The sequence below is a fragment of the Scyliorhinus torazame genome, chromosome 2, assembly GCF_047496885.1.
Source record: "Scyliorhinus torazame isolate Kashiwa2021f chromosome 2, sScyTor2.1, whole genome shotgun sequence".
Classification (NCBI taxonomy): Eukaryota; Metazoa; Chordata; class Chondrichthyes; order Carcharhiniformes; family Scyliorhinidae; genus Scyliorhinus; species Scyliorhinus torazame.
In genome coordinates, this window is record NC_092708.1 from 215,722,616 (window position 1) to 215,747,438 (window position 24,823).

The following is a 24,823-nucleotide window of genomic DNA, read 5'->3' on the forward strand; positions in this document are numbered from 1 at the left end:
TTAATTGAATAAAAATAATAATTGGGTACTCTAAATTTATTTTAAAAAACAAATAGTGATTGGTTACAGTGCGAAACAAGGGCCAAACAAGAGCAGCATAGGGAGTCGTGAATAGTGTTCTTACAGGTAATAGATCAGTCCAAGGGTGAGTCGTTGAGGAGTCTGGCAGCTGTGGTGAAGAAGCTGTTCCTATGTCTGGATGTGCGGGTCTTCAGACTTCTGTATCTTCTACCTGTTGAGGGTCTGGAAGAGGGCAAAGCCTGGGTGTGAGGGGTCTCTGACAATGCTTGTCTGCCTTTCTGAGGCACCGGGAGGTGTATACAGAATCAGTGGGAGAATGGCAAGCTTGTGTGATGCATTGGGTTGAGTTCACCACACTCTGTGGTTTCTTGCGATCTTAGGCCGAGAGGTTGCCATACCAAGCTGTAATGCAGCCGGATAGGATGCTCTCTTTGGCACATCTGTAGACGTTTGTGAGAGTTGATGCAGAAATGTCGAATTTCTTTAGCTTCCGTAGGAAGTAGAGACGTGGTTGGGCTTTCTTAACTGTTGCATCAACGTGAGTGGACCAGGACAGACTGTTGGTGATGGTAACCCCCAAGAACTTAAAGCAACACGTTGTATTTCATCAGCTTCTTTATATAAAATGTTCCAAAATGGCATAGAAATCCTGCTCATTTGCTCTCCTTCTTTAACGGCTAAAATATCACTTGTTTTAACATATTTAAAAACGTTTTAAATCAACACGGAGGGTATAATTTGCGATGAGTGTGTTACTCGGTTGCTGCAGTTTCCATGATCAGACAATAATTTTAATATGTTTTCTTTTTTTTTTAAACAAACAATTTTATTGAGGTATTTTAGGCATATAGAAAAAGTGACATTGTACAGTACAAACAAAAAGAAGTCAAGACACAAATTACAAATTAAACATAGTGCAAACCACGGCTCTGTTCACGCACGGACCTGCCTCAATATCCCCCTACTCTACTTTACCCTCTGCCCAAATACCACCCTCGAGCTCCCCCCCTGAGCTCCTCCTCCCACTTAAGCTTCAGGTCCTTGGTCTGCGTATCCTCAGCTCCCATTAGTTCCTTGTAGACGTCTGAAATTCTACCCTTTCCCACCTCTCCCCTAGAAACTATCCTGTCCTGCCTCCCCTTCGGCGGGAGACGTGGGAAGAACGGCACCAGTCTGTGTACAAAATCCCGCACCTGTAAGTATCTAAAGTCGTTCCCTCTCGCCAGCCCCATGCTCGGAAAGCTCCCTTCCAGGAACAGATCCCCCATCTTCACAATCCCCACCTTCCTCCACAGTCGATACCCCCCGTCCATGTTCCCCGGGGCAAATTAGTGGTTGCCGCAGATTGAGGTCCACACCGATGCTCTTACCTCCCCTATTGGCCTCCTCCATTGGCCCCAGATCCGAAGAGCCGCCACCACTATCGGGCTGGTGGAGTACCGTGCCGGCTGAAGCGGCAGAGGCGCCGTGACCAGGGCTGCTAAGCTAGTGTCCCTGCACGAAGCCGCCTCCATCTGCTCCCAAACCGACCCCGCACCCACCATCCATTTCCTTATCATCGCTATGTTGGCCGTCCAGTAATAGTTGCTGAAGTTTGTCAACGCCAGCCCCCTTTCTCCTCTGTTCCTTTCAAGCATCACCCTCTTCACCCGCGGGGACTTCCCTGCCCATACAAATCCCAGAATAACTTTATTCAGCCTCTTAAAGAAGGACCTCGGGATAAAGATGGGGAGACACTGAAAAACAAACAAGAACTGCGGGAGAATCGTCATCTTAACAGTCTGCACCCTCCCCACCAATGACAGCGGGAGCGCATCCCACTTCCGGACCTCCTCCCTCCCTCGTTCCACCAGTCGTGACAGGTTGAGCTTATGCAACCCACCCAGTCCCGTGCCACCTGAATCCCCAAATATCGGAAACTCTCCCCCATCAGCCTGAACAGCAATCCCTTCAGCCTAATCCCCTGCCCCCTCGCCTGAATTACAAACAACTCGCTCTTAGCCATGTTCAGTTTGTATCCGGAGAACCGGCCAAATTCCCTCAGGGTCGCCATAATACCGTCTATCCCCACCATTGGGTCCGATACATCTAACAGCAGATCATCCGCGTATAACGAGACTCTATGTTCCACTCCCCACCCCGGACCAGCCCCCTCCAGAGCACTGAAGCTCTCAGTGCAATTGCCAGCGGAGCTGCTCTATGGCCAGCGCAAACAGCAGTGGGGAGAGGGGGCAGCCCTGCCTTGTCCCACGGTGCAGTCTAAAGTAGTCCAAAGTCGTCCTGTTCATCCTTACACTCGCCTTCGGGGCCTGATACAATACCCTAACCCAGTCGATGAACCCCGCCCCGAACCCGAACATTCCTAGTACCTCCCACAGATAATCCCACTCGACCCGGTCAAAAGCCTTTTCAGCATCCATGGCTACCACCATCTCTACCTCCCTACTCTCCGGGGGCATCATAATCACGTTGAGCAGCCTTCTAATGTTGGCCACCAGCTGCCTCCCCTTTACAAACCCGGTTTGGTCTCCACATTTACATCCGGTACACAGTCCTCAATTCAGGTCGCCAAAATCTTGGCCAGTAACTTGGCGTCTAGGTTGATCAAAGAGATCGGCCTGTATGACCCACGGGCCTCTGGGTCCTTACCCCGTTTCAGAATGAGCGAGATGGTGGCCTGCGACATCGTCGGGTGTAAACTCCCTCTGTCTCTTGCCTTCTTAAAGACCCTGACCAGCACTGGCCCCACTATCCCGGCAAATGTTTTGTAAAACTCCACCGGATACCCGTCCGGCCCCGGGGCTTTACCCGACTGTATGACCTTCTGGCCCCCCAATACCTCTTCGATCCTGACCAGGGCCCCCAGTCCGTCCACAACCCCCTCCCTTCTCTTGGGAAGGTCAGTCTGTCCAGGAATCGCCTCATCCACCCCCCCGGTCGGTTCTGAAGTGTACAGCTTCCTATAAAAGTCCCTAAAGACCTTGTTCAGCCCTGCTGGATCACCCACTAGATCACCTTCCCCATCCACTACCCTCCCTATTTCCCTGGCCGCTTCCCTCTTCCTCAGTTGCTGCGCAAGCATTCTACTGGCCTTCTCCCCATGGTCATAAATCGCACCTTTTACCTTTCTAAGCTGCTCTACAGCCTTGCCTGTTGTCAGCACCCCAAATTCGGCCTGCAGCCACTGTCGTTTCCTGAGTAACTCTGGTCTCGGGGATTCCGCGTAACTCCTGTCCGCCCGTAGAATTTCCTTAATCAGTCGGTCCGTCTCCGCCCTATCTGTCCTGTCCATTTACACCCGGATTGAAATCAGCTCCCCTCTCACCACTGCCTTTAGTGCCTCCCAGAGCACCGCTGCCGAGACTTCTCCAATATCGTTCACCTGCAGGTAATTCTGCATTCATTTCCTCAGCCTCTCACACACCGCCTCGTCCGCGAGTAGTCCCAACTTCCAGCCTCCATGGTGGGCGCTGAAAGCTGTCCTTACAAAACTGCAGGTCTACCCAGTGCGAAGCATGGTCCGATATGGCAGTTGCTGAATATTCTGCCCCCACCATTCCGGCTACCAGGTTCCTACTCACAACAAAGTAGTCAATTCGGGAATACATCTTGTGGACGTGGGAGGAGTACGAGAACTCCCTCGCCGTCGGCCGGCTAAATCTCCACGGATCTGCTCCCCCTATTTGCTCCATGAACCCTCTCAAGATCCTTTGCCATCGCTGGCAACCTGCCCGTTCTTGAGCATGACCGGTCCAGGCTCGGGTCCAGGACTGTATTAAAGTCTCCACCCATGATCAACTTACACAAGTCCAAGTCGGGGATCTTCCCTAGTATCCTCCTAATAACATCCACATCGTCCCAATTAGGGGCATACACACTGACCAGGAGTACTCTCACCCCTTCGAGCTTACCCCTCACCATAACGAACCTGCCACCCCCATCCACGACTGTGCCCTCCACCTCCAATTGTACCCTTTTATTAATCAGGGTCGCAACTCCCCTCATCTTAGAATCCAGCCCCGAATGAAAGACCTGACTGACCCAGCCCTTCCTTAACCTAACCTGGTCTGCCACTTTCAGATGCATCTCCTGCAACAAGACTATGTCCGCCTTCAGAACCCGCAGATGCGCAAACACACGCATCTTTCCTTGGCCAGCCCCCCAGCCATGTGTCGCGCTTCTTCTGGCCCACCTCCTGGCCGGCTCCACCCATGACCTCCTCACTATTACCATGCCCAGTTTCCATCCCCGTCAGCAGAACAACTCCCCCCCCCCCCCCCTCCCCCCACTAGCAACATCATCCTATCACATAACGCCTGCTCTAATCTAACTATATGGACACCCCCCACCTCGACTCCCGTTGACTAGCTGCACTCAGCTAGCCTGGGGCTCCCAGCCTCGGCACCAGCCCGTCTCCCACCCATTGTTCCCAGTCACCCTTCCCCCGACCCCTCCACACCACTTCCCCAGATCAGCCCTACTTAAGCAAACACCCTATACAAGTCATATTCAAGCGAAACAAGAGAAAAAGAGATAAGAAATAACAGGCACTCTTCAGTCCTTCTCATACAGACACAGAAAAAGATCGCATAAAGTTCCCCTGAAGCATCCATTTTAACCCAACTCTTTTAACTGTTTTTTGTATTAATTTCCCCCCAGCCAAACTCCAACTAAGCAAAGAGCCCAAACAGGAAACATTCAGGTAAACCACACAAAAACGAACAAAAAAAAAAGATACATCCCAAAACGGGAGAGACACCACATATACTTAAAAGCTCTAACATGAGGCCAAACGTCCTCAGCTCAGGGCCAGCCCTTGCTTCTTAACAAAGTCCATCGCCTCTTCGGGTTCCTCAAAATAGTGGTGCTGACCCTTATACGTAACCCATATTGGCGCTGGAAGAAGCAGCCCAAATTTCACCTTGTTTTTATACAGTATCGCCTTCACCTGCTTGTAGCCTCCCCTCCTCCTGGCCACCTCCGCACTCAAACCTTGGTACACACGCAGGGTGGTATTGTCCCAAATACAGCTTTGTGTGCTCTTTGCCCATTGCAGCACCCTTGTCCAGGTACCTGTGAAAGCGTACCACCATCGCTCGTGGGGGACCCCCTTGTCGCGGCTGCCTCACCTGCACTGTGTGTGCCCTGTCCACCACCGGCGGGCACAGGAACACCTCGTTCCCCAGCAACCTCTGAAACATACCCTCCACATATGCAGCAGCGTCTAGCCCCTCTGCCCCCTCCGGGAGGCCCACGGATCTCACGTTCTGCCAGCGAGATCTGTTGCCCAGGTCCTCCAGCCTTTCCAGAAGCACTTTTTGCTGGTCCCTCAGCCTCCGAATCTCCACATCCGTCACCGTTTGAAAGTCAGCCTGCTCCTCCACTGACTTCTCCAAATGCTGGAGCTTCTCAGCCTGATCATCCAGCCTTTTTCCCATCTGATCAATCGACTTCTAAAGCGGCTCCAAGTTGTCACGCTTCAGAGCCAAACGCCCTCCTGCATCGTCTGCATCATCTGCTCCATTGTGGGCTGGGCTGTCGGCTGCTTGCTCTGAACACCAGCCATGCTGGTCTCTCTCACAGCCTCCACTGTGCCCTTACGCGACCACTTCTTCTGCTGTTTACGGTCCCTCCGGCTTCTTAGGTCCATACAATTCTGTATGGGTCCTGTGCCTGAGCACTATTGCTTTCCAGTTCCACGCTCAAAAGCGCAAAAAAGTCAGGGGAAAAGGTCCAAAAGTCCGACCGGAACGGGAGCCACCAAATGTGCGACCTACTCCCTCATAGCCGCCACCGGAAGTCTTTAATATGTTTTCTGCAAACATGTTGAATTTTAAGTACGACAAATATTTCTATCCGCAGAAGGATTTAGATTCTTTGAGTAGAGAAATTGAAACCAAAAATGTTAACATTGAAAACAATACACAAAGATATTAAATGAAAAATAAATTCACGTAAGGACACTTAAAAATGGACTTGAAATAATTGTAACCACATCACAATCAAATTATGAAGAAGCAATTAAAAACTGATAGAATTCTGGAGCATTTATTCAACATTTGGTCGAGGCTACAGTGAACATAGAACGCTGGTCACATTGATTAATAATGTAATTGATTCTGCTCCATGTTAAAAGAAATTTGGGGGGGGGGGGGGGAGTGGTCATCATGTGCAAATAGGATTTACAAAGAATATTGAAAAATTCGCTCTTTAAATTAAAAAGAAATGGTTAAGAACCTCATCAAGGTAAAATATTTAACTCTTTAAACTCAGTCTGACGATATTGAAGTGTTGTAATTTTTTTCTCCTCCGCTTCCCCATTGTGTCCTTTTTTAAAATAAAGAAATTGCATTCTATTTCCATTAAAAAAAAGAATCATGCTCTATGTGAACATGTTTAATACTGACATTAGGTAAAATTAGGCTATCACAGTAGCTTCTATATTTATACTCTGGGACTTTTCATTCAGAGTGCTTGTGGCAACATCACACATCTACAGAACGTGGTGTCATCACACTGCTGTCTTGTTTATACAGGGCAGAACTGCAGTCCCACTGCACTGCAATTTGTTGTGCACGCAAGTAGATAACTTAATTCTTTCAGGGCTGATATTCACTGATATTTTGGTAGAGCATTTAGGTGTGTGAACACCACTTTGCTTACTTATTCTATCTCTTCCACAAAGTCGGTAAATTGGCAGATTCCATTCGAATGCAGAACTACTGCTCAAAAGTCCACATTCCTCTGTGATGATGTGTAGATGCCGGCGTTGGACTGGGGTGAGCACAGTACGAAGTCTTACAACACCAGGTTAAAGTCCAACAGGTTTTTTTCTGTGTCACTAGCTTTCGGAGCGCTGCTCCTTCCTCAGGTGAATGAAGAGGTATGTTCCAGAAACACATATATAGACAGATTCAAAGATGCCAAACAATGCTTGGAATGCGACCATTAGCAAGTGATTAAATCTTTACAGATCCAGAGATGGGGTAACCCCAGGTTAAAGAGGTGTGAATTGTGTCAAGCCAGGACAGTTGGTAGGATTTCGCAGGCCAGATGGTGGGGGATGAATGTAATGCGACATGAATCCCAGGTCCCGGTTGAGGCCGCACTCGTGTGCAGAACTTGGCTATAAGTTTCTGCTCGGCGATTCTGCGTTGTCGCGCGTCCTGAAGGCCGCCTTGGAGAACGCTTACACGGAGATCAGAGGCTGAATGCCCTTGACTGCTGAAGTGTTCCCCGACTGGAAGGGAACATTCCTGCCTGGTGATTGTTGCGCGATGTCCGTTCATTCGTTGCCGCAGCGTCTGCATGGTCTCGCCAATGTACCACGCTTCGGGACATCCTTTCCTGCAGCGTATGAGGTAGACAACGTTGGCCGAGTCGCATGAGTATGTACCGCGTACCTGGTGGGTGGTGTTCTCACGTGTAATAGTGGTATCCATGTCGATGATCTGGCACGTCTTGCAGAGATTGCCATGGCAGGGTTGTGTGGTGTCGTGGTCACTGTTCTGAAGACTGGGTAGTTTGCTGCAAACAATGGTTTGTTTGAGGTTGCGCGGTTGTTTGAAGGCAAGTAGTGGGGGTGTGGGGATGACCTTGGCAAGATGTTCATCGTCATCAATGACGTGTTGAAGACTGTGAAGAAGATGACGTTGTTTCTCCGCTCCGGGGAAGTACTGGACGACGAAGGGTATTCTGTCGGTTGTGTCCCATGTTTGTCTTCTGAGGAGGTTGGTGCGGTTTTTCGCTGTGGCACGTTGGAACTGTCGATCGATGAGTCGAGTGTCATATCCCGTCCGTACGAGGGCATCTTTCAACGTCTGTAGATGTCTGTTACGCTCCTCCTCGTCTGAGCAGATCCTGTGTATACGGAGAGCTTGTCCATAGGGGATGGCTTCTTTAATGTCCTCCTCCGGAAGGCCGCTGCCTTAGACTCGACATGTGTGCTCAAGCCGGCAGGAGTCGCGTCAATGCCAGATTCATCAGTCGCATTCACAAGACAGCCCCGAACGTCACCCAAGCACAACGCAATGCCATCCTCGCTCTCAAGACCAACTGCAGCATCGTCATCAAACCAGCAGACAAAGGAGGGGCCACTGTCGTACTGAACAGAACGGACTACTGCAAAGAAGTATACCGACAACTGAACAACCAAGAACACTACAGACAGTTACCCGCAGATCCGACCAAGGAACACATCCGCCAACTTAACAGACTGATCAAGACCTTGGCTCCAGATCTTCAGAGCACCCTACATGCTCTCATCCCACGTACTCCCCGCATCGGAGATCTCTACTGCCTCCCGAAAATACATAAGGCCAACACACCAGGCCGCCCTATCGTTTCAGGCAATGGGACCTTGTGTGAGAACCTCTCTGGCTACATCGAGGGCATCTTGAAACCCATCGTACAAGGTACGCCCAGCTTCTATCGTGACACTACGGACTTCCTGCAGAAACTCAGCACCCATGGACCAGTTGAACCAGGAACATTCCTCGTCACAATGGACGTCTCGGCACTCTGCACCAGCATCCCCCATGACGACGGCATTGCTGCAACAGCCTCAGTACTCAACACCGACAACTGCCAATCTCCAGACGCAATTCTGCAACTCACCCGCTTCATTCTGGATCACAACGTCTTCACCTTCGACAACAAGTTCTTCATCCAGACGCACGGAACAGCCATGGGGACCAAATTCGCACCCCAATACGCCAACATCTTCATGCACAAGTTTGAACAGGACCTACTCACCGCACAGGACCTTCAACCGATGTTATACACCAGATACATCGATGACATTTTTTTCCTTTGGACCCACGGCGAAGAATCACTGAAACGACTACACGATGACATGAATAGGTTCCATCCAACCATCAGACTCACCATGGACTACTCTCCAAAATCAGTTGCATTCTTGGACACACTCGTCTCCATCAAAGACGGTCACCTCAGCACTTCGCTTTACCGCAAACCCACGGATAACCTCACGATGCTCCACTTCTCTAGCTTCCACCCTAAACACATTAAAGAAGCCATCCCCTATGGACAAGCTCTCCGTATACACAGGATCTGCTCAGACGAGGAGGAGCGTAACAGACATCTACAGACGTTGAAAGATGCCCTCGTACGAACGGGATATGACACTCGACTCATCGATCGACAGTTCCAACGCGCCACAGCGAAAAACCGCACCAACCTCCTCAGGAGACAAACATGGGACACAACCGACAGAATACCCTTCGTCGTCCAGTACTTCCCCGGAGCGGAGAAACAACGTCATCTTCTTCACAGCCTTCAACACGTCATTGATAATGATGAACATCTTGCCAAGGTCATCCCCACACCCCCACTACTTGCCTTCAAACAACCGCACAACCTCAAACAAACCATTGTTTGCAGCAAACTACCCAGTCTTCAGAACAGTGACCACGACACCACACAACCCTGCCTTGGCAATCTCTGCAAGACGTGCCAGATCATCGACATGGATACCACTATTACACGTGAGAACACCACCCACCAGGTACGCGGTACATACTCATGCGACTCGGCCAACGTTGTCTACCTCATACGCTGCAGGAAAGGATGTCCCGAAGCGTGGTACATTGGCGAGACCATGCAGACGCTGCGGCAACGAATGAACGGACATCGCGCAACAATCACCAGGCAGGAATGTTCCCTTCCAGTCGGGGAACACTTCAGCAGTCAAGGGCATTCAGCCTCCGGGTAAGCGTTCTCCAAGGCGGCCTTCAGGACGCGCGACAACGCAGAATTGCCGAGCAGGAACTTATAGCCAAGTTCCGCACACATGAGTGTGGCCTCAACCGGGACCTGGGATTCATGTCGCATTACATTCATCCCCCACCATCTGGCCTGCGAAATCCTACCAACTGCCCTGGCTTGACACAATTCACACCTCTTTAACCTGGGGTTACCCCATCTCTGGATCTGTGAAGATTTAATCACCTGCTAATGTTCGCATTCCAAGCATTGTCTGGCATCTTTGAATCTGTCTATATATATGTTTCTGGAACATACCTCTTCATTCACCTGAGGAAGGAGCAGCGCTCCGAAAGCTAGTGACATCGAAAAAAACCTGTTGGACTTTAACCTGGTGTTGTAAGACTTCGTACATTCCTCTGTGAGGCAGACTTAAATTGCACTGAATAAAATTTTGCAATTGTGAAGTAGAATGGGTATCCAGCAGAGAAATAGTAGGAGAGATGGGCTGCATTACTATTAAAACACTCTGGGCTTCAATTGTTCCCAATATATCTGCTGGCTGTCTGTGGCAGTGAGGATGGCGTGACCGGGCCAGAGACAGGACATTACATCATACAGGGCAGCCCAGTGCAATTGGCACCTGAATGAAAATTGAAGCAATAGTACAGTGGTATCCTAGAGTCTATTTATCCTGCAAGGGACAGACTGCAACCCCAAAGAGTATGCGTGAGCTGGTGAGGCAGTGAAATATCCTCCTAAATTGTCATCAACGGTGATCGGGAGACGAACTGCTGATTTTGGGAGATATGAACTAAATCCAGGTGCAATACTGACTACAGGATTTCAGGCCTGATACACTTCATGAACCAAGTGAGAATTGCATTCTTTTGTACAATGCTAACGAAAGTAGTTGATGACTTTAGATGAGGGACATAATTCTACTCTACTGTGTGTGCAACTTCCACTCAAGATATTGTTCACCAAAGAGATATTATATTGTTCACCAAAGGGAAGAAAGTGCCCAAATCCTGAAGAGATGCTCACCTTGTTTCATCACACGGACCCCTCCATCCCGCATCTTTTCCCACAGTCCGTAACACTGACTTCCTTTCTCACACAAGACAGTGCCATTGTCCCGGTTAATGCGTTCCTCACTGATGCCTTGAATCTCGGTGCGGGTGTACGAGTCTCTAAAGGCACAAAGCCTCTCACCACTTTGGGCTGCTAGAAACATAAATAAAAATTAGGACAATATTACAAGTTATAAGGTCATTACTGAGGCAAACATTCTAAACAAAACTGTAAAAGTTTCATAAGGAAGTATCTGAGTCACTAAATTCCAGGCAAATGGATTAAAAATAACCAAGAACAGCCAATCCCGTCAGTTCACAATGCTATATTATTGAACAAACATCATTGTGATTCGTCTGCCTTTAATTGTACATGATGACTTGCTTGAAAATTAATCATTTTCACTGCAAAGCACTTTTTTGTTTGCATGCTTTATTATTCTTACCTATTACTAAAAACCACACATCAAGTCTAATTGCTTTGTGTAAGCACTCATTATCATCCACATTGTGGCCTGCCTGACACATTGGATTTACTGTATTTCATGGCAAGCAATGATAATTCTTATGTTTATCACTGTTTTTCAAGAACAAGCAACTTGCAACATGAGAAAGACATGGGAATATCATCTCACTCACCTACAGAATGGAAACACTACAGATCCTGGGTGAAGGAAGGGCTCGCAGGGAGCTCGAGATGTGGAATTGGGGGGCAATTCATCATGAATTTTTTTCCATCTAATTGCCCTTTCCCTCATATTATGTTTAGCAAGCCAGATCAGGAAACGTACGAGTCACCCCGAGTGAAAGTGACAAGTGAACATTACTGCTCAGCAGTACATGTTTTTTCAGTGCGTCAGGCCCAGCACTTCACAATGCTCAATTCACCATGTCCCTCACTCCATAAGACCATATGACATAGGAGCAGAAGTAGGCCACTCTACCCATCAAGACTACCCCACCATTCTCCGGGCAGCACAGTGGTGCAGTGGTTATCACTGCTGCCTCACGGTATCGAGGTCCAGGTTTGATCCTGGCTCTGGCTGGGTCACTGTCCGTGTGGAGTTTGCACATTCTCCCCAAGTTTGTTTGGTTTCACCCCCACAACCCAAAGATGTGCAGGGTAAGTGGACTGGTCACACTAAATTGCCCCTTAATTGGAAAAAATGAATTGGGTACTCTAAATGTAAAAAAAAAAGACTGCTCCACCATCCAATGAGGTCATGAGATCATGGCTGATCTGATATAATCATCAACCCCATTTCCCTGCCTTATCCCCTTAACCCTTGATTCTCTTACTGATTAAAAATCTGTTCTATAATATAATCTTTATTAGTGTCACAAGTAGGCTTACATTAATACTGCAATGAAGTTACTGTGAAAAAGTCATAGAATCATAGACGTTAGTGCAGGAGGAGGCCATTCAGCCCATCGGGTCTGCACCGGCTCACTGAAAGAACACCCTACTTAAGCCCATGCCTCCATCCTATCCCCATAACGCAGTCCCCAACTAATCTTTTAGATACTAAAGGGCAATTTAGCACGGCCAATCCATCTAACCTGCACATCTTTGGACTGTGGGAGGAAACCGGAGCACCTGGAGGAACCCACGCAGACAGAGGTACAGACTCAACACAGACAGGAACCTAAACCGGGAATCAAACCTGGGTCCCTGGCACTGTGAAGCAACAATGCTAACCACTGTGCTACCACATACGTGAGACCGAGCCTCTACAGTAAAGAATTCCACAGATTCACTACCCTATGAGAGAAGAAATTCCTCCTCATCTCTTTCTTAAATGGACGACCCGTTAGTCTGAGATTATGCCCTCAGGTTCTAGACTTTCCCACAAGATGAAGCATCCTCTCAGCACGTACCCCTCTGAGAACCCTAAATGTTTAGGTCACCTCTCATTTTTCTCAACTCCAATGAGTACAGGCCCAATCTACTCAACCTCTCTGCATTAAGAAAATCCCTCCATACCAAGGACCAACTCAGTGAACCATCTCTGGACTGTCTCCAAAGCCAGTATATATTTCCTTAGATAAGGGAACCAAACTGTTCACAGTATCCCAAGTGTGGTCTAACTAGTGCCTTATATAGTTTTAGCAGGACTATCTTTCTCGAGCACCAGCCCAGATATAGCCGCTCAAAATAAATTAGTGGAAAAGTAGAGGGGAAAACATTCAGTAGCATAGCATGAGTAAACAAGAACAAGATCTTGTTGAACTCATTCGGCCCTTCGAGTCTGCTCATCCATTCAATTATGGCTGATTATGTTTCTCATCCCCATTCTCCTGCCTTCTCCCCATAACCATTGACACTCAGATTGCTAAAGCTTGGTGTGCCAGAGTGGACTCTAAGCATTTGGGGCTGGTTGGAGACAGGCCTCTAACACATTTGTATGTTTGGTGTGTATTGGATCTGCTTCACTCTACAACTGCAGAGGCATTGCCCATGGACATATGTGATAATAGCGAATTATTGCAGATGCTGGAATCGGAAACAAAGACAGAAAATACTGGACAATCTCAGCATGTTTGGCAGCATCTGTGGAGAGAGAAGGAGCTAACGTTTCAAGTCTGATGACTGTCAAAGCTGGAGAGAACTGGAAATAGGGTCAGATTTGTTTTTAAATTTTAGAGTACCCAATTCTTTTTTTTCCCTATTAAGGGCCAATTTAACATGGCCAATCCACCTGTGCTGCACATCTTTGGGTTGTGGGGATGAAACCCACACAGACATGGGGCGATTGTGCAAACCCCACACGTACAGTGACCCGGTGCCAGGGTCGAACCAGGGTTCTCGGCGCCGTGAGGCAACAGTGCTAACCACTGCACCACCGTGCCGCCCCGGACAGATTTATACTGTTGTGGGCAGCGTCGAATAGTGGGGCTGGATAAGGGACCAGCGGTAGGTGGAGGTTGACAAGAGGTAAACCTTTAGCTTAAAAGAGGTAAAGGGGCAGGTGTTACACCGTCTGTGATTCATGGGAAGGTGCCATGGGAAAAGGGTGAGGTGCTGGGGGTGATGGAGGAATGGACCAGGGTATCCCGGAGGGAATGGTCCCTGCGAAATGCTGACAAGAGTAATGAGGGGAAGATGCGAGCAGTTTTGGTGTCCTTATCTGAGGAAGGATATTCTTGCTATGGAGGGTGTGCAGCGAATATTTAACAGGTTGATTCCTAGGATGGCGGGACTGTCACATGAGAAGAGACTAAATCGGTTAGGAGTTTAGAAGAGTGAGAGGGGATCTCATAGAAACTTATAAAATTCTAACAGGACTAGATAGGGCAGATTCAGAAAGAATATTCCAGATGGTGGGGGAGTCCAGAATTAGGGGTCATAGTTTGAGGACAAGGGGTAAACCTTTTAGGAATGAGGTGAGGAGAAATTTCTTCAGAGGTGAATCTGTCGAATTTGCTACCACAGAAAGTAGTTGAGGCCAAAATGTTGAGTAATAAATCCAGCGGGTGCGGCGATGACCAGCTAAGTCGCACGTTTCGGCAGCTCCCGGTGGAACGGACTTTTGGGCTCTTGATAGGAGCCCCAACGGCAATTTTAACGGCTAAAAACACCGTGCGGTAAACCAGAAGGGAATTCCCCCTGGACTCGGATGGAAAAAGGAGAGGAAAGTGGCCGGATTGCAGCGGATCCTTTGGAGCAGCGGCAAGGAAGGCAAGCAAAAACCAAGATGGCGTCGGAAGGTGGCAGTTTCATATGGGGCCCTGAACAACAAGAGTTCTTGAAATGCTGCGTGGAGGAGATAAAAAAGGAAATGAAGAAAGAGCTGCTGGCCCCGATACTACAGGCGATTGAAGGGCTAAAGGAGGAACAAAAGACCCAGGAGCAAGAGCTTCGGGTCGTGAAGGCGAAGGCAGCCGAGAATGAGGACGATATACAGGGCCTGGTGGTGAAGACGGAGATACAGGAGGCACATCAGAAACTATGTGTGGAGAGGTTGGAGGCACTGGAAAACAACGCAAGGAGGAACAACCTGAGGATTCTTGGTCTTCCTGAAGGTGTGGAGGGGGCGGACGTTGGGGCATATGTGAGCACGATGCTGCACTCGTTAATGGGAGCGGAGGCCCCGACGGGTCCGTTGGAGGTGGAGGGAGCGTACCGAGTTATGGCGCGAGGACCGAGAGCAGGAGAAACTCCCAGAGCCATAGTGGTGAGATTCTTCCGTTTTAAGGATAGAGAAATGGTCCTTAGATGGGCGAAGAAAACTCGGTGCAGTAAATGGGAGAACGCGGTGATCCGCGTTTATCAAGACTGGAGTGCGGAGGTGGCGAGAAGGAGGGCGAGCTTTAATCGGGCCAAGGCGGTGCTTCATAAAAGGAAGATAAAATTTGGAATGCTGCAACCGGCAAGACTGTGGGTCACATATCAAGGGAGGCACCACTACTTTGAGACGGCGGATGAAGCGTGGACTTTTATTGTAGAAGAAAAACTGGAATGAGTGGATTATTAAAAAGAACGTTTGGACAAAGTGGGGGGGCGAATGTGGGGGGCGAAGAGGGGTTTTATGTTCTAATCCTGCGGTATGGTAACTTTTCTCTCTCCCACAGGTGGTGATGGGGGGAGGTGGGGAGGGAGAGGAGATGGGGCGTTGTCCATGGGGGGCGGGGCCAAGGGAGAAGCGCGGGCTTGGCTCCCGCGCTATGATAATTATGGCGGGAATAGAGAAGCAGGAAGGAGGGGGCGTCGCACGGTGCGAGCCGTGGTCACGGGGGGAAGCCGAGGTCAGCCAGAGTTTGCTGACTTCTGGGAGCAACATGGGGGGAGTAATTACGCTAGCGGGGGGTCTAGCGGGGGGGGTGGGAGGGGGGAATTACTGGGTTGCTGCTGCTGGGGAAAGGGGGGAGCGGGTACGGGAGAGGATGGGGGGGGGGCACCGCCTGGGGGAGATACAGCTGCGTGGGAACTGGGTGAGAAGCTGGAAAAAGATGATGGCTAATCGGCAAGGGGGGGGGGGGGGGGGGGTGGGAAGCCCCCCAACTCGGCTGATCACGTGGAACGAGAGAGGGCTTAACGGGCCGATAAAGAGGGCACGGGTACTCGCACACCGTAAGAAACTTAAAGCAGATGTGGTTATGTTACAGGAAACGCACCTGAAACTGATAGACCAGGTTAGGCTGCGCAAAGGATGGGTGGGGCAGGTGTTCCATTCGGGGCTGGATGCGAAAAACAGGGGGGTGGCTATATTAGTGGGGAAGCGGGTAATGTTCGAGGCAAAGACTATAGTGGCGGATAATGAACGCAGATACGTGATGGTGAGTGGCAAACTACAGGGAGAGATGGTGGTTTTGGTAAACGTGTATGCCCCGAACTGGGATGATGCCAATTTTATGAGGCGAATGCTAGGACGCATTCCGGACCTAGAGACGGGAAAGCTGATAATGGGGGGAGACTTTAACACGGTGTTGGAACCAGGGCTGGATAGGTCGAAGTCCAGGACTGGTAGGAGGCCGGCAGCAGCCAAGGTGCTTAAGGATTTTATGGAGCAGATGGGAGGTGTGGACCCGTGGAGATTCAGTAGACCTAGGAGTAAGGAGTTCTCGTTTTTCTCCTATGTCCATAAAGTCTATTCGCGCATAGACTTTTTTGTGCTGGGTAGGGCATTGATCCCGAAGGTGAGGGGAACGGAATATACGGCTATAGCCATTTCGGATCATGCCCCACACTGGGTGGACTTGGAGATAGGGGAGGAAACAGGAGGGCGCCCACCCTGGAGAATGGACATGGGACTAATGGCGGATGAGGGGGTGTGTCTAAGGGTGAGGGGATGTATTGAAAAGTACTTGGAACTCAATGACAATGGGGAGGTCCAGGTGGGAGTGGTCTGGGAGGCGTTGAAGGCGGTGGTTAGGGGGGAGCTGATATCAATAAGGGCACATAAAGGGAAGCAGGAGAGTAAGGAACGGGAGCGGTTGCTGCAAGAACTTTTGAGGGTGGACAGACAATATGCGGAAGCACCGGAGGAGTGATTGTACAGGGAAAGGCAAAGGCTGCATGTGGAATTTGACTTACTGACTACAGGCACTGCAGAGGCACAATGGAGGAAGGCGCAGGGGGTACAGTATGAATATGGGGAGAAGGCGAGCAGATTGCTGGCACACCAATTGAGGAAAAGGGGAGCAGCGAGGGAAATAGGGGGAGTGAGGGACGAGGAAGGAGAGATGGAGCGGGGAGCGGAGAGAGTGAATGAAGTGTTCAAGACATTTTATAAAAAATTATATGAAGCTCAACCCCCGGATGGGAGGGAGAGAATGATGGACTTTTTGGATCGGCTGGAAATTCCCAAGGTGAAAGAGCAGGAAAGGGTGGGACTGGGAGCACAGATCGAGGTAGAAGAAGTGGTGAAAGGAATTAGGAGTATGCAGACGGGAAAGGCCCCGGGACCGGACGGATTCCCAGTTGAATTCTATAGAAAATATTTGGACTTGCTCGCCCCGGTACTGACGAGGACCTTTAACGAGGCAAAGGAAAGGGGACAACTGCCCCCGACTATGTCTGAAGCAACGATATCGCTTCTCTTAAAGAAGGAAAAGGACCCGCTACAATGCGGGTCCTACAGACCAATTTCCCTCCTAAATGTGGATGCCAAGGTCCTGGCCAAGGTAATGGCAATGAGAATAGAGGAATGTGTCCCGGGGGTGGTTCACGAGGACCAAACTGGGTTTGTGAAGGGGAGACAGCTGAACACGAATATACGGAGGCTGTTAGGGGTAATGATGATGGCCCCACCAGAGGGTGAAACGGAGATAGTAGTGGCGATGGATGCCGAGAAAGCATTTGATAGAGTGGAATGGGATTATTTGTGGGAGGTGTTGAGGAGATTTGGTTTTGGAGAGGGGTATGTTAGATGGGTGCAGCTATTGTATAGGGCCCCAGTGGCGAGTGTGGTCACGAATGGACGGGGATCGGCATATTTTCGGCTCCATAGAGGGACAAGGCAGGGATGTCCTCTGTCCCCATTACTGTTTGCACTGGCGATTGAGCCCCTGGCGATAGCGCTGAGGGGTTCCAAGAGATGGAGGGGAGTACTTAGGGGAGGAGAAGAACACCGGGTATCTTTGTATGCGGATGATTTGCTACTATATGTGGCGGATCCGGCGGAGGGGATGCCAGAAATAATGCGGATACTTGGGGAGTTTGGGGATTTTTCAGGGTATAAATTGAACATGGGGAAGAGTGAGCTGTTTGTGGTGCATCCAGGGGAGCAGAGTAGAGAAATAGAGGACCTACCGTTGAGGAAGGTAACAAGAGACTTTCGTTACCTGGGGATCCAGATAGCTAAGAATTGGGGCACATTGCACAGGCTAAATTTAACGCGGTTGGTGGAACAGATGGAGGAAGATTTCAAGAGATGGGATATGGTAGCCCTGTCAATGGCAGGGAGGGTGCAGGCGGTTAAGATGGTGGTCCTCCCGAGATTCCTCTTTGTGTTTCAGTGCCTCCCGGTGGTGATTACGAAGGCTTTTTTTAAAAGGATAGAAAAGAGCATCATGGGTTTTGTTTGGGCCGGGAAGACTCCGAGAGTGAGGAAGGGATTCTTACAGCGTAGTAGGGATAGGGGGGGGCTGGCACTACCGAGCCTAAGTGAGTACTATTGGGCCGCTAATATTTCAATGGTGAGTAAGTGGATGGGAGAGGAGGAGGGAGCGGCGTGGAAGAGATTAGAGAGGGCGTCCTGTAGGGGGACTAGCCTGCAGGCTATGGTGACAGCCCCATTGCCGTTCTCACCGAGGAACTACACCACAAGCCCGGTGGTGGTAGCTACACTGAAGATTTGGGGACAGTGGAGACGACATAGGGGAAAGACTGGAGCATTGGGGGGGTCCCCGATAAGAAACAACCATAGGTTTGCCCCGGGGAGAATGGATGGGGGATATGGAATGTGGCAAAGAGCAGGAATAACGCAATTGAAAGATCTATTTGTGGATGGGAAGTTCGCGAGTCTGGGAGCGCTGACCGAGAAATATGGGTTGCCCCAAGGGAATGCATTCAGGTATATGCAATTGAGGGCTTTTGCGAGGCAACAGGTGAGGGAATTTCCGCAGCTCCCGACACAAGAGGTGCAGGACAGAGTGATCTCAAAGACATGGGTGGGGGATGGTAAGGTGTCAGATATATATAGGGAAATAAGGGACGAAGGGGAGACTATGGTGGATGAACTAAAAGGGAAATGGGAAGAAGAGCTAGGGGAGGTGATCGAGGAGGGGCTGTGGGCAGATGCCCTAAGCAGGGTAAACTCGTCGTCCTCGTGTGCCAGGCTAAGCCTGATTCAGTTTAAGGTATTACACAGGGCACATATGACTGGAACACGGCTCAGTAAATTTTTTGGGGTGGAGGATAGGTGTGCGAGGTGCTCGAGAAGCCCAGCGAATCATACCCATATGTTTTGGTCATGCCCGGCACCACAGGGGTTTTGGATGGGGGTGACAAAGGCGCTTTCAAAAGTAGTAGGAGTCCGGGTCGAACCAAGCTGGGGGTTGGCTATATTTGGGGTTGCACAAGAGCCGGGAGTGCAGGAGGCGAGAGAGGCCGATGTTTTGGCCTTTGCGTCCCTAGTAGCCCGGCGCAGGATATTGTTAATGTGGAAAGAAGCCAAGCCCCCGGGGGTGGAGACCTGGATAAATGACATGGCGGGGTTTATAAAGCTAGAGCGGATTAAGTTCGTCCTAAGGGGGTCGGCTCAAGGGTTCACCAGGCGGTGGCAACCGTTCGTCGAATATCTTGCGGATAGATAGATGGGGGGAAAAAAGAAGGCAGCAGCAGCAGCCCAGGATTTGGGGGGGGGGGGGGGGGGTGGGTGGGCGGGGGGGGGTGTAGCTTGTGACAAGGCAGTTGCCAATTAGGGCTAGTTTTCTTTTTTTTTTGTTATTTAATATTTATTCATTTTTTGTTTTTTGTTTATATAAAATAGGTCATTGTTATCTGTGTTGTTATAATATTGTGTAAAGGATGCACAATGTACTGTGTTGGTTGACCAAAAATTTTCAATAAAATATTTATTAAAAAAAAAAAAATGTTGAGTAATTTCAAGAAGGAATTATATTTAGCTGGGGCTAAAGGGGTCCAGGGATATGGGGGGGAAGGCGGAATCAGGGTATTGAACTTGATGATCAGCCATGATCGTGGTGAATGGCAGAGCAGGTTTGAAGGGCCGAATGGCCTCCTCCTGGCTTCTATTTTCTGTGTGTTTCATAGTGGAATTATGCTGGAGTTGGTGAAACAGGCGGAGGATGATTCTTTGAATGCGGAGGCTAGTGTGGTGAAAAGTGAGGACAAGGGGGACCCTGTCCTGGTTCTGGGAGGGAGGGGAGTGGGTGAGATCTGTAGCCATGTAAAATGGCTGCGTTCCGATTAATCTGGCCAAAACCCAGTTTAAAATGGCTAACCCGAAAGACTGCTGGGAAAAGCAGCCAAGAAGACACAAGCAGGCAGCTGCAGACAGTATTGCATATTCGGCTCTGGGAAGGTAGCCCAGATCGATACTCAGGGCTATCAAGAGCCCATCAACCCAGGTTTTTGCAGTTGCATTCAGGACTGTTTGCAGCCCATCTATTCAGACATTCACAGTTACATCGGCTATCCCCGGGAACAATTGCAACATATTAGCAATTGAATACCGGGCCAGACATGTCGGCGCCTGCAATGGCCGAAACAAAGACAGGTGAGCGACCACCCCCCGATCGAGGAATCACCTCACCATTGGACACATCGACCCCAGAGATTGGGGACAGATACAATCACTTGGGACTCAGGGTCAAGGGCCGCCCCAGGAGGCGGGAAGCCCCTGGGCCCTATAAAAGTGAAGGTCCAAGTTCAGATCTCTCTCTCTCTCCTCTTCGCCTGCTCGAGACCTTCGCAAGACCAGCCACCGGCAATAGTAAGTTTGAATCCAGCGATCGCTACCCGGTAGAGACACCTAGCCACCGACCTGTAGCAGCCTTTTGAATCCCGCGAGCCAGATTTGATTGGACAAGCCATTCGTTTCCCTGACCTGGTGGGCTCTTCCCAAGTTAAGTATTGGCCAGTAGTGATAGGTTTATTATATAGAAAGTAATATTAGGGTATTAATATTGCTTGTTGTATATAATAAATGACCGTTGTTTTAATCCTTACTAAGCGGTGTGCTGTATTATTAATCATAACCTGAACTTGAACCACGTGGCGGTATCATAAAGATACCTGGCGACTCATGAGCAAAGGTGACATAAACAGAGCAAATAGACTAAGGTTAAAAAAGAGCAACAGATCAGAGGTGCGGGAGATGGGTTGGACACAGTTGAGAGCCCTGTTGTCCACAGTGGGTGGGAAACCACGATTAAGGAATGTAAAATGGCTGCGTTCCGATTAATCTGGCCAAAACCCAGTTTAAAATGGCTAACCCGAAAGACTGCTGGGAAAAGCAGCCAAGAAGACACAAGCAGGCAGCTGCAGACAGTATTGCATATTCGGCTCTGGGAAGGTAGCCCAGATCGATACTCAGGGCTATCAAGAGCCCATCAACCCAGGTTTTTGCAGTTGCATTCAGGACTGTTTGCAGCCCATCTATTCAGACATTCACAGTTACATCGGCTATCCCCGGGAACAATTGCAACATATTAGCAATTGAATACCGGGCCAGACATGTCGGCGCCTGCAATGGCCGAAACAAAGACAGGTGAGCGACCACCCCCCGATCGAGGAATCACCTCACCATTGGACACATCGACCCCAGAGATTGGGGACAGATACAATCACTTGGGACTCAGGGTCAAGGGCCGCCCCAGGAGGCGGGAAGCCCCTGGGCCCTATAAAAGTGAAGGTCCAAGTTCAGATCTCTCTCTCTCTCCTCTTCGCCTGCTCGAGACCTTCGCAAGACCAGCCACCGGCAATAGTAAGTTTGAATCCAGCGATCGCTACCCGGTAGAGACACCTAGCCACCGACCTGTAGCAGCCTTTTGAATCCCGCGAGCCAGATTTGATTGGACAAGCCATTCGTTTCCCTGACCTGGTGGGCTCTTCCCAAGTTAAGTATTGGCCAGTAGTGATAGGTTTATTATATAGAAAGTAATATTAGGGTATTAATATTGCTTGTTGTATATAATAAATGACCGTTGTTTTAATCCTTACTAAGCGGTGTGCTGTATTATTAATCATAACCTGAACTTGAACCACGTGGCGGTATCATAAAGATACCTGGCGACTCATGAGCAAAGGTGACATAAACAGAGCAAATAGACTAAGGTTAAAAAAGAGCAACAGATCAGAGGTGCGGGAGATGGGTTGGACACAGTTGAGAGCCCTGTTGTCCACAGTGGGTGGGAAACCACGATTAAGGAAGAATGAAGACATGTCAGCAGCACTGTTTGGAACGACACTGGAACCCGTGCAACGGAGGTGAAGGAACTAGGAAAATGGGATAGTGCCCTTCCAAGATGTGGGGTGTGAAGAGCTGTAGTCAAGGTAGCTGTGGGGGTCAGTAGGTTTAAAATGGATTTTAGTGGACAGAAATCCCCAGAATTTAAATAGAAAAGTCAAAGAAGGGAATGGAAGTGTTGGGGATGGACCATGTAAAGGTGATAAAGGGGTGGAAATTGGACGCAAAATTAATAACATTTTTCCAGGGCCAGGCGGCAACATGAAGCGGCACGGAAGCAGTTATCGATGTACTGATAAAAGAGTTGTGGGATGGGGCCCAAGTAGGACTGGAACAAGGAATGTTCAACATACCCCATAAAGAGACAGCCAAAACGGAGACCCATGCAGGTACCCATCGCCACACCTTTGAGACATGTTAATGGATAAATTGTTCAGTGAGAGGACAATTTCAGCCAGATGGAGGAGACTGGTGGTGGATGGGATTGTCCAGGACTCTGATTTATTTGGGAGATCACTTCCAGTGTGGGAGAAGATTGCAGCAACCAGCCTCTCCAACGGGTGTCCATCCTTCTTTGGTGAAGCAGCTCCTCCACTTCTCTGCCCATCAACATGCCATGCCCTGGGTGCGCAGCGACTGAGGATTGCCCAGCCATGTCGCTGAGCACACCATTCCAGGTAGTGCCTGCACAGGCCCCGCTAGCCAGACGATGGCGCTAACTGGGCATCAAAGCCAGCAACCCACCTGCCATGCCACCGGCAGCAAAGGAGCGCCATCTAGACATAGCACCCACGGCGTAAGCTAAAGACACAATGGGCAAAACTAGCAGTATCCACAGGATGGTTTTGGGTTTTTTCCCTATCACTGTATACTGTTGATGATCCAGCTGGATATTTTCACTTTGTCTTATGTTATTGCTCTCACATAAATTACTTATTGCTCATAAGCCATCACTGTTCTGTGTGCTCAAATGGTTTCGGCCTCATAAATGGCTGTGGAGAAACGTCCAGAGTATCAAGTTTGATTACTAAGTCAATTTGTCTTATGCAGTGGTTATGTGTGAGGTGTTCGGGATTGGGCTGGTGCCCATGGACTCTGTGGAAATGCAGGGCATGCTGGCCTAGCTGACATTGCGCTGAATCAGGGCTTCCCTGGTGTCCCTGCCCCCCTGAAGGTTCATGGTTTCAGCCTCCTCGCCCTCACTTTCTAGCTGCACAGGATCTGTATCCAGGTCTACATCGCAGTCCTCATCAGTGTCTTCCTGGTTCAGAGATTCACCCCTGGAGATAGCAAAATTATGAAGAGTGCAGAAGACAATGAGCGATGCTCGCTCAGACGGATCAGGCCATATCGGTCCAGGCATCGGAACGTTACCTTTAGCAGGCCAAAGGTCCTCTCCACCACCCTTCCATATACATAGCAGCTGTTGTATCTCTCCTCTGCTTCTTTCCTCAGGCGCCTGACTGGCATCATCTGCCACCTTCTCAACGGATACCCCTCGTCATCAATCATCCACCCGTTGAAGCAAGCTGGAGCAGTGAAGACTCCTGGCAGTTACGAATGGCGCAGTATGTAGGCATTGTGGGAGATGCCCGGGCACCTTGTACAGACTTGCAGAATCTGGTTCTTATGGTCACAGTCTATCATTTATGGAGCGAAAAGCCTTCCTGTTGACAAAAGTGCCCGCCTGGCGTCTTGATGGCCACATAGGTGCAATTGATGACACCCTGGGTGTGGGAGAATCCTGCTATTACGGCAAAGCCTCTGGCCTGCTCAACCTGGCTGACTTGGTCCGTCCTGAAAAAAAGGAATGTTCTCACCTGCCTGATCAGAGGGTTAGTCACCAGCTTCACGCAGCTGTGTGCACTGACTATGATACTCCACAAAATCACTCACAGAGCCCTGGGATGATCCAGATACTTAACAGCTTAGTGTCACAGTTAACTTTAGAGCCACGGGCATTTGGAGTCCATGCATATAATTGGAGGCTATCTCTGGGCCACTCTTCTGGCAGATGGTCGTTACATTGAACGTCTCCGTCTCCTGCGGCATTGGACCTGTCATGTCCCGATAGTTTGATCGCTGCCTGTACACCCTGGCAGCGATCATGGTGGCATATCCTTGCCCTCCCGGCTGGCCCGAATCAACTTGTGCCTATGTCTCTGCCCAAGGGTGATGCCTGCAACCACCAGGCCTCCCTTCTCTTTGTCCCCAGTACCCCTCAGAGGTGCTACCTGATGAGTATCCTCCACCCATCTGCAGGTATGCAAATAGGGCTGACCTGTGCACAGAGGGTAACAGTGGGATCCAAATCTCTGGTGCAAAAGGATAGCAATGGCCTGTAAGCTCCACATTATGATGAACCTTACACAGAAAAAACGCTCTCTGTACTCACAAACAGCCTCTCACTTCACATCCAAAAACTAACTCCTCAGCTTGCCTTTGCTCCAGTCCCCTTTTATCCTGCCATTGATTGAGGAAAGTGTAAAAATGTTTGGTTCACCTGCCTATGTTGCACATAAAACAAACTTAAAATTGCATGGGAAATGTAATATACTGGTCAATTGGGGAGATAATCCCCTCAAATGGCTGAGGCAGATTGTCAGTGGACACATTGCCAATCCGTGCCTG

At 49.6% G+C, this 24,823-nt stretch overlaps 1 protein-coding gene across 3 annotated transcripts in view; it reads right to left on the minus strand.

Annotated features, from left to right (window-relative positions):
• Positions 1-24,823, minus strand: part of bmpr2b (bone morphogenetic protein receptor, type II b (serine/threonine kinase)) — a 490,709-nt gene that overhangs the window by 254,226 nt on the left and 211,660 nt on the right. For 2 of the 3 annotated variants that reach the window (XM_072483685.1, XM_072483676.1), the window contains exon 2: positions 10,792-10,971. In XM_072483685.1, the coding sequence (XP_072339786.1) occupies positions 10,792-10,971 (180 nt within the window). The remainder of the gene's footprint in view (positions 1-10,791; positions 10,972-24,823) is intronic. The other variant, XM_072483695.1, reaches the window with a different exon arrangement.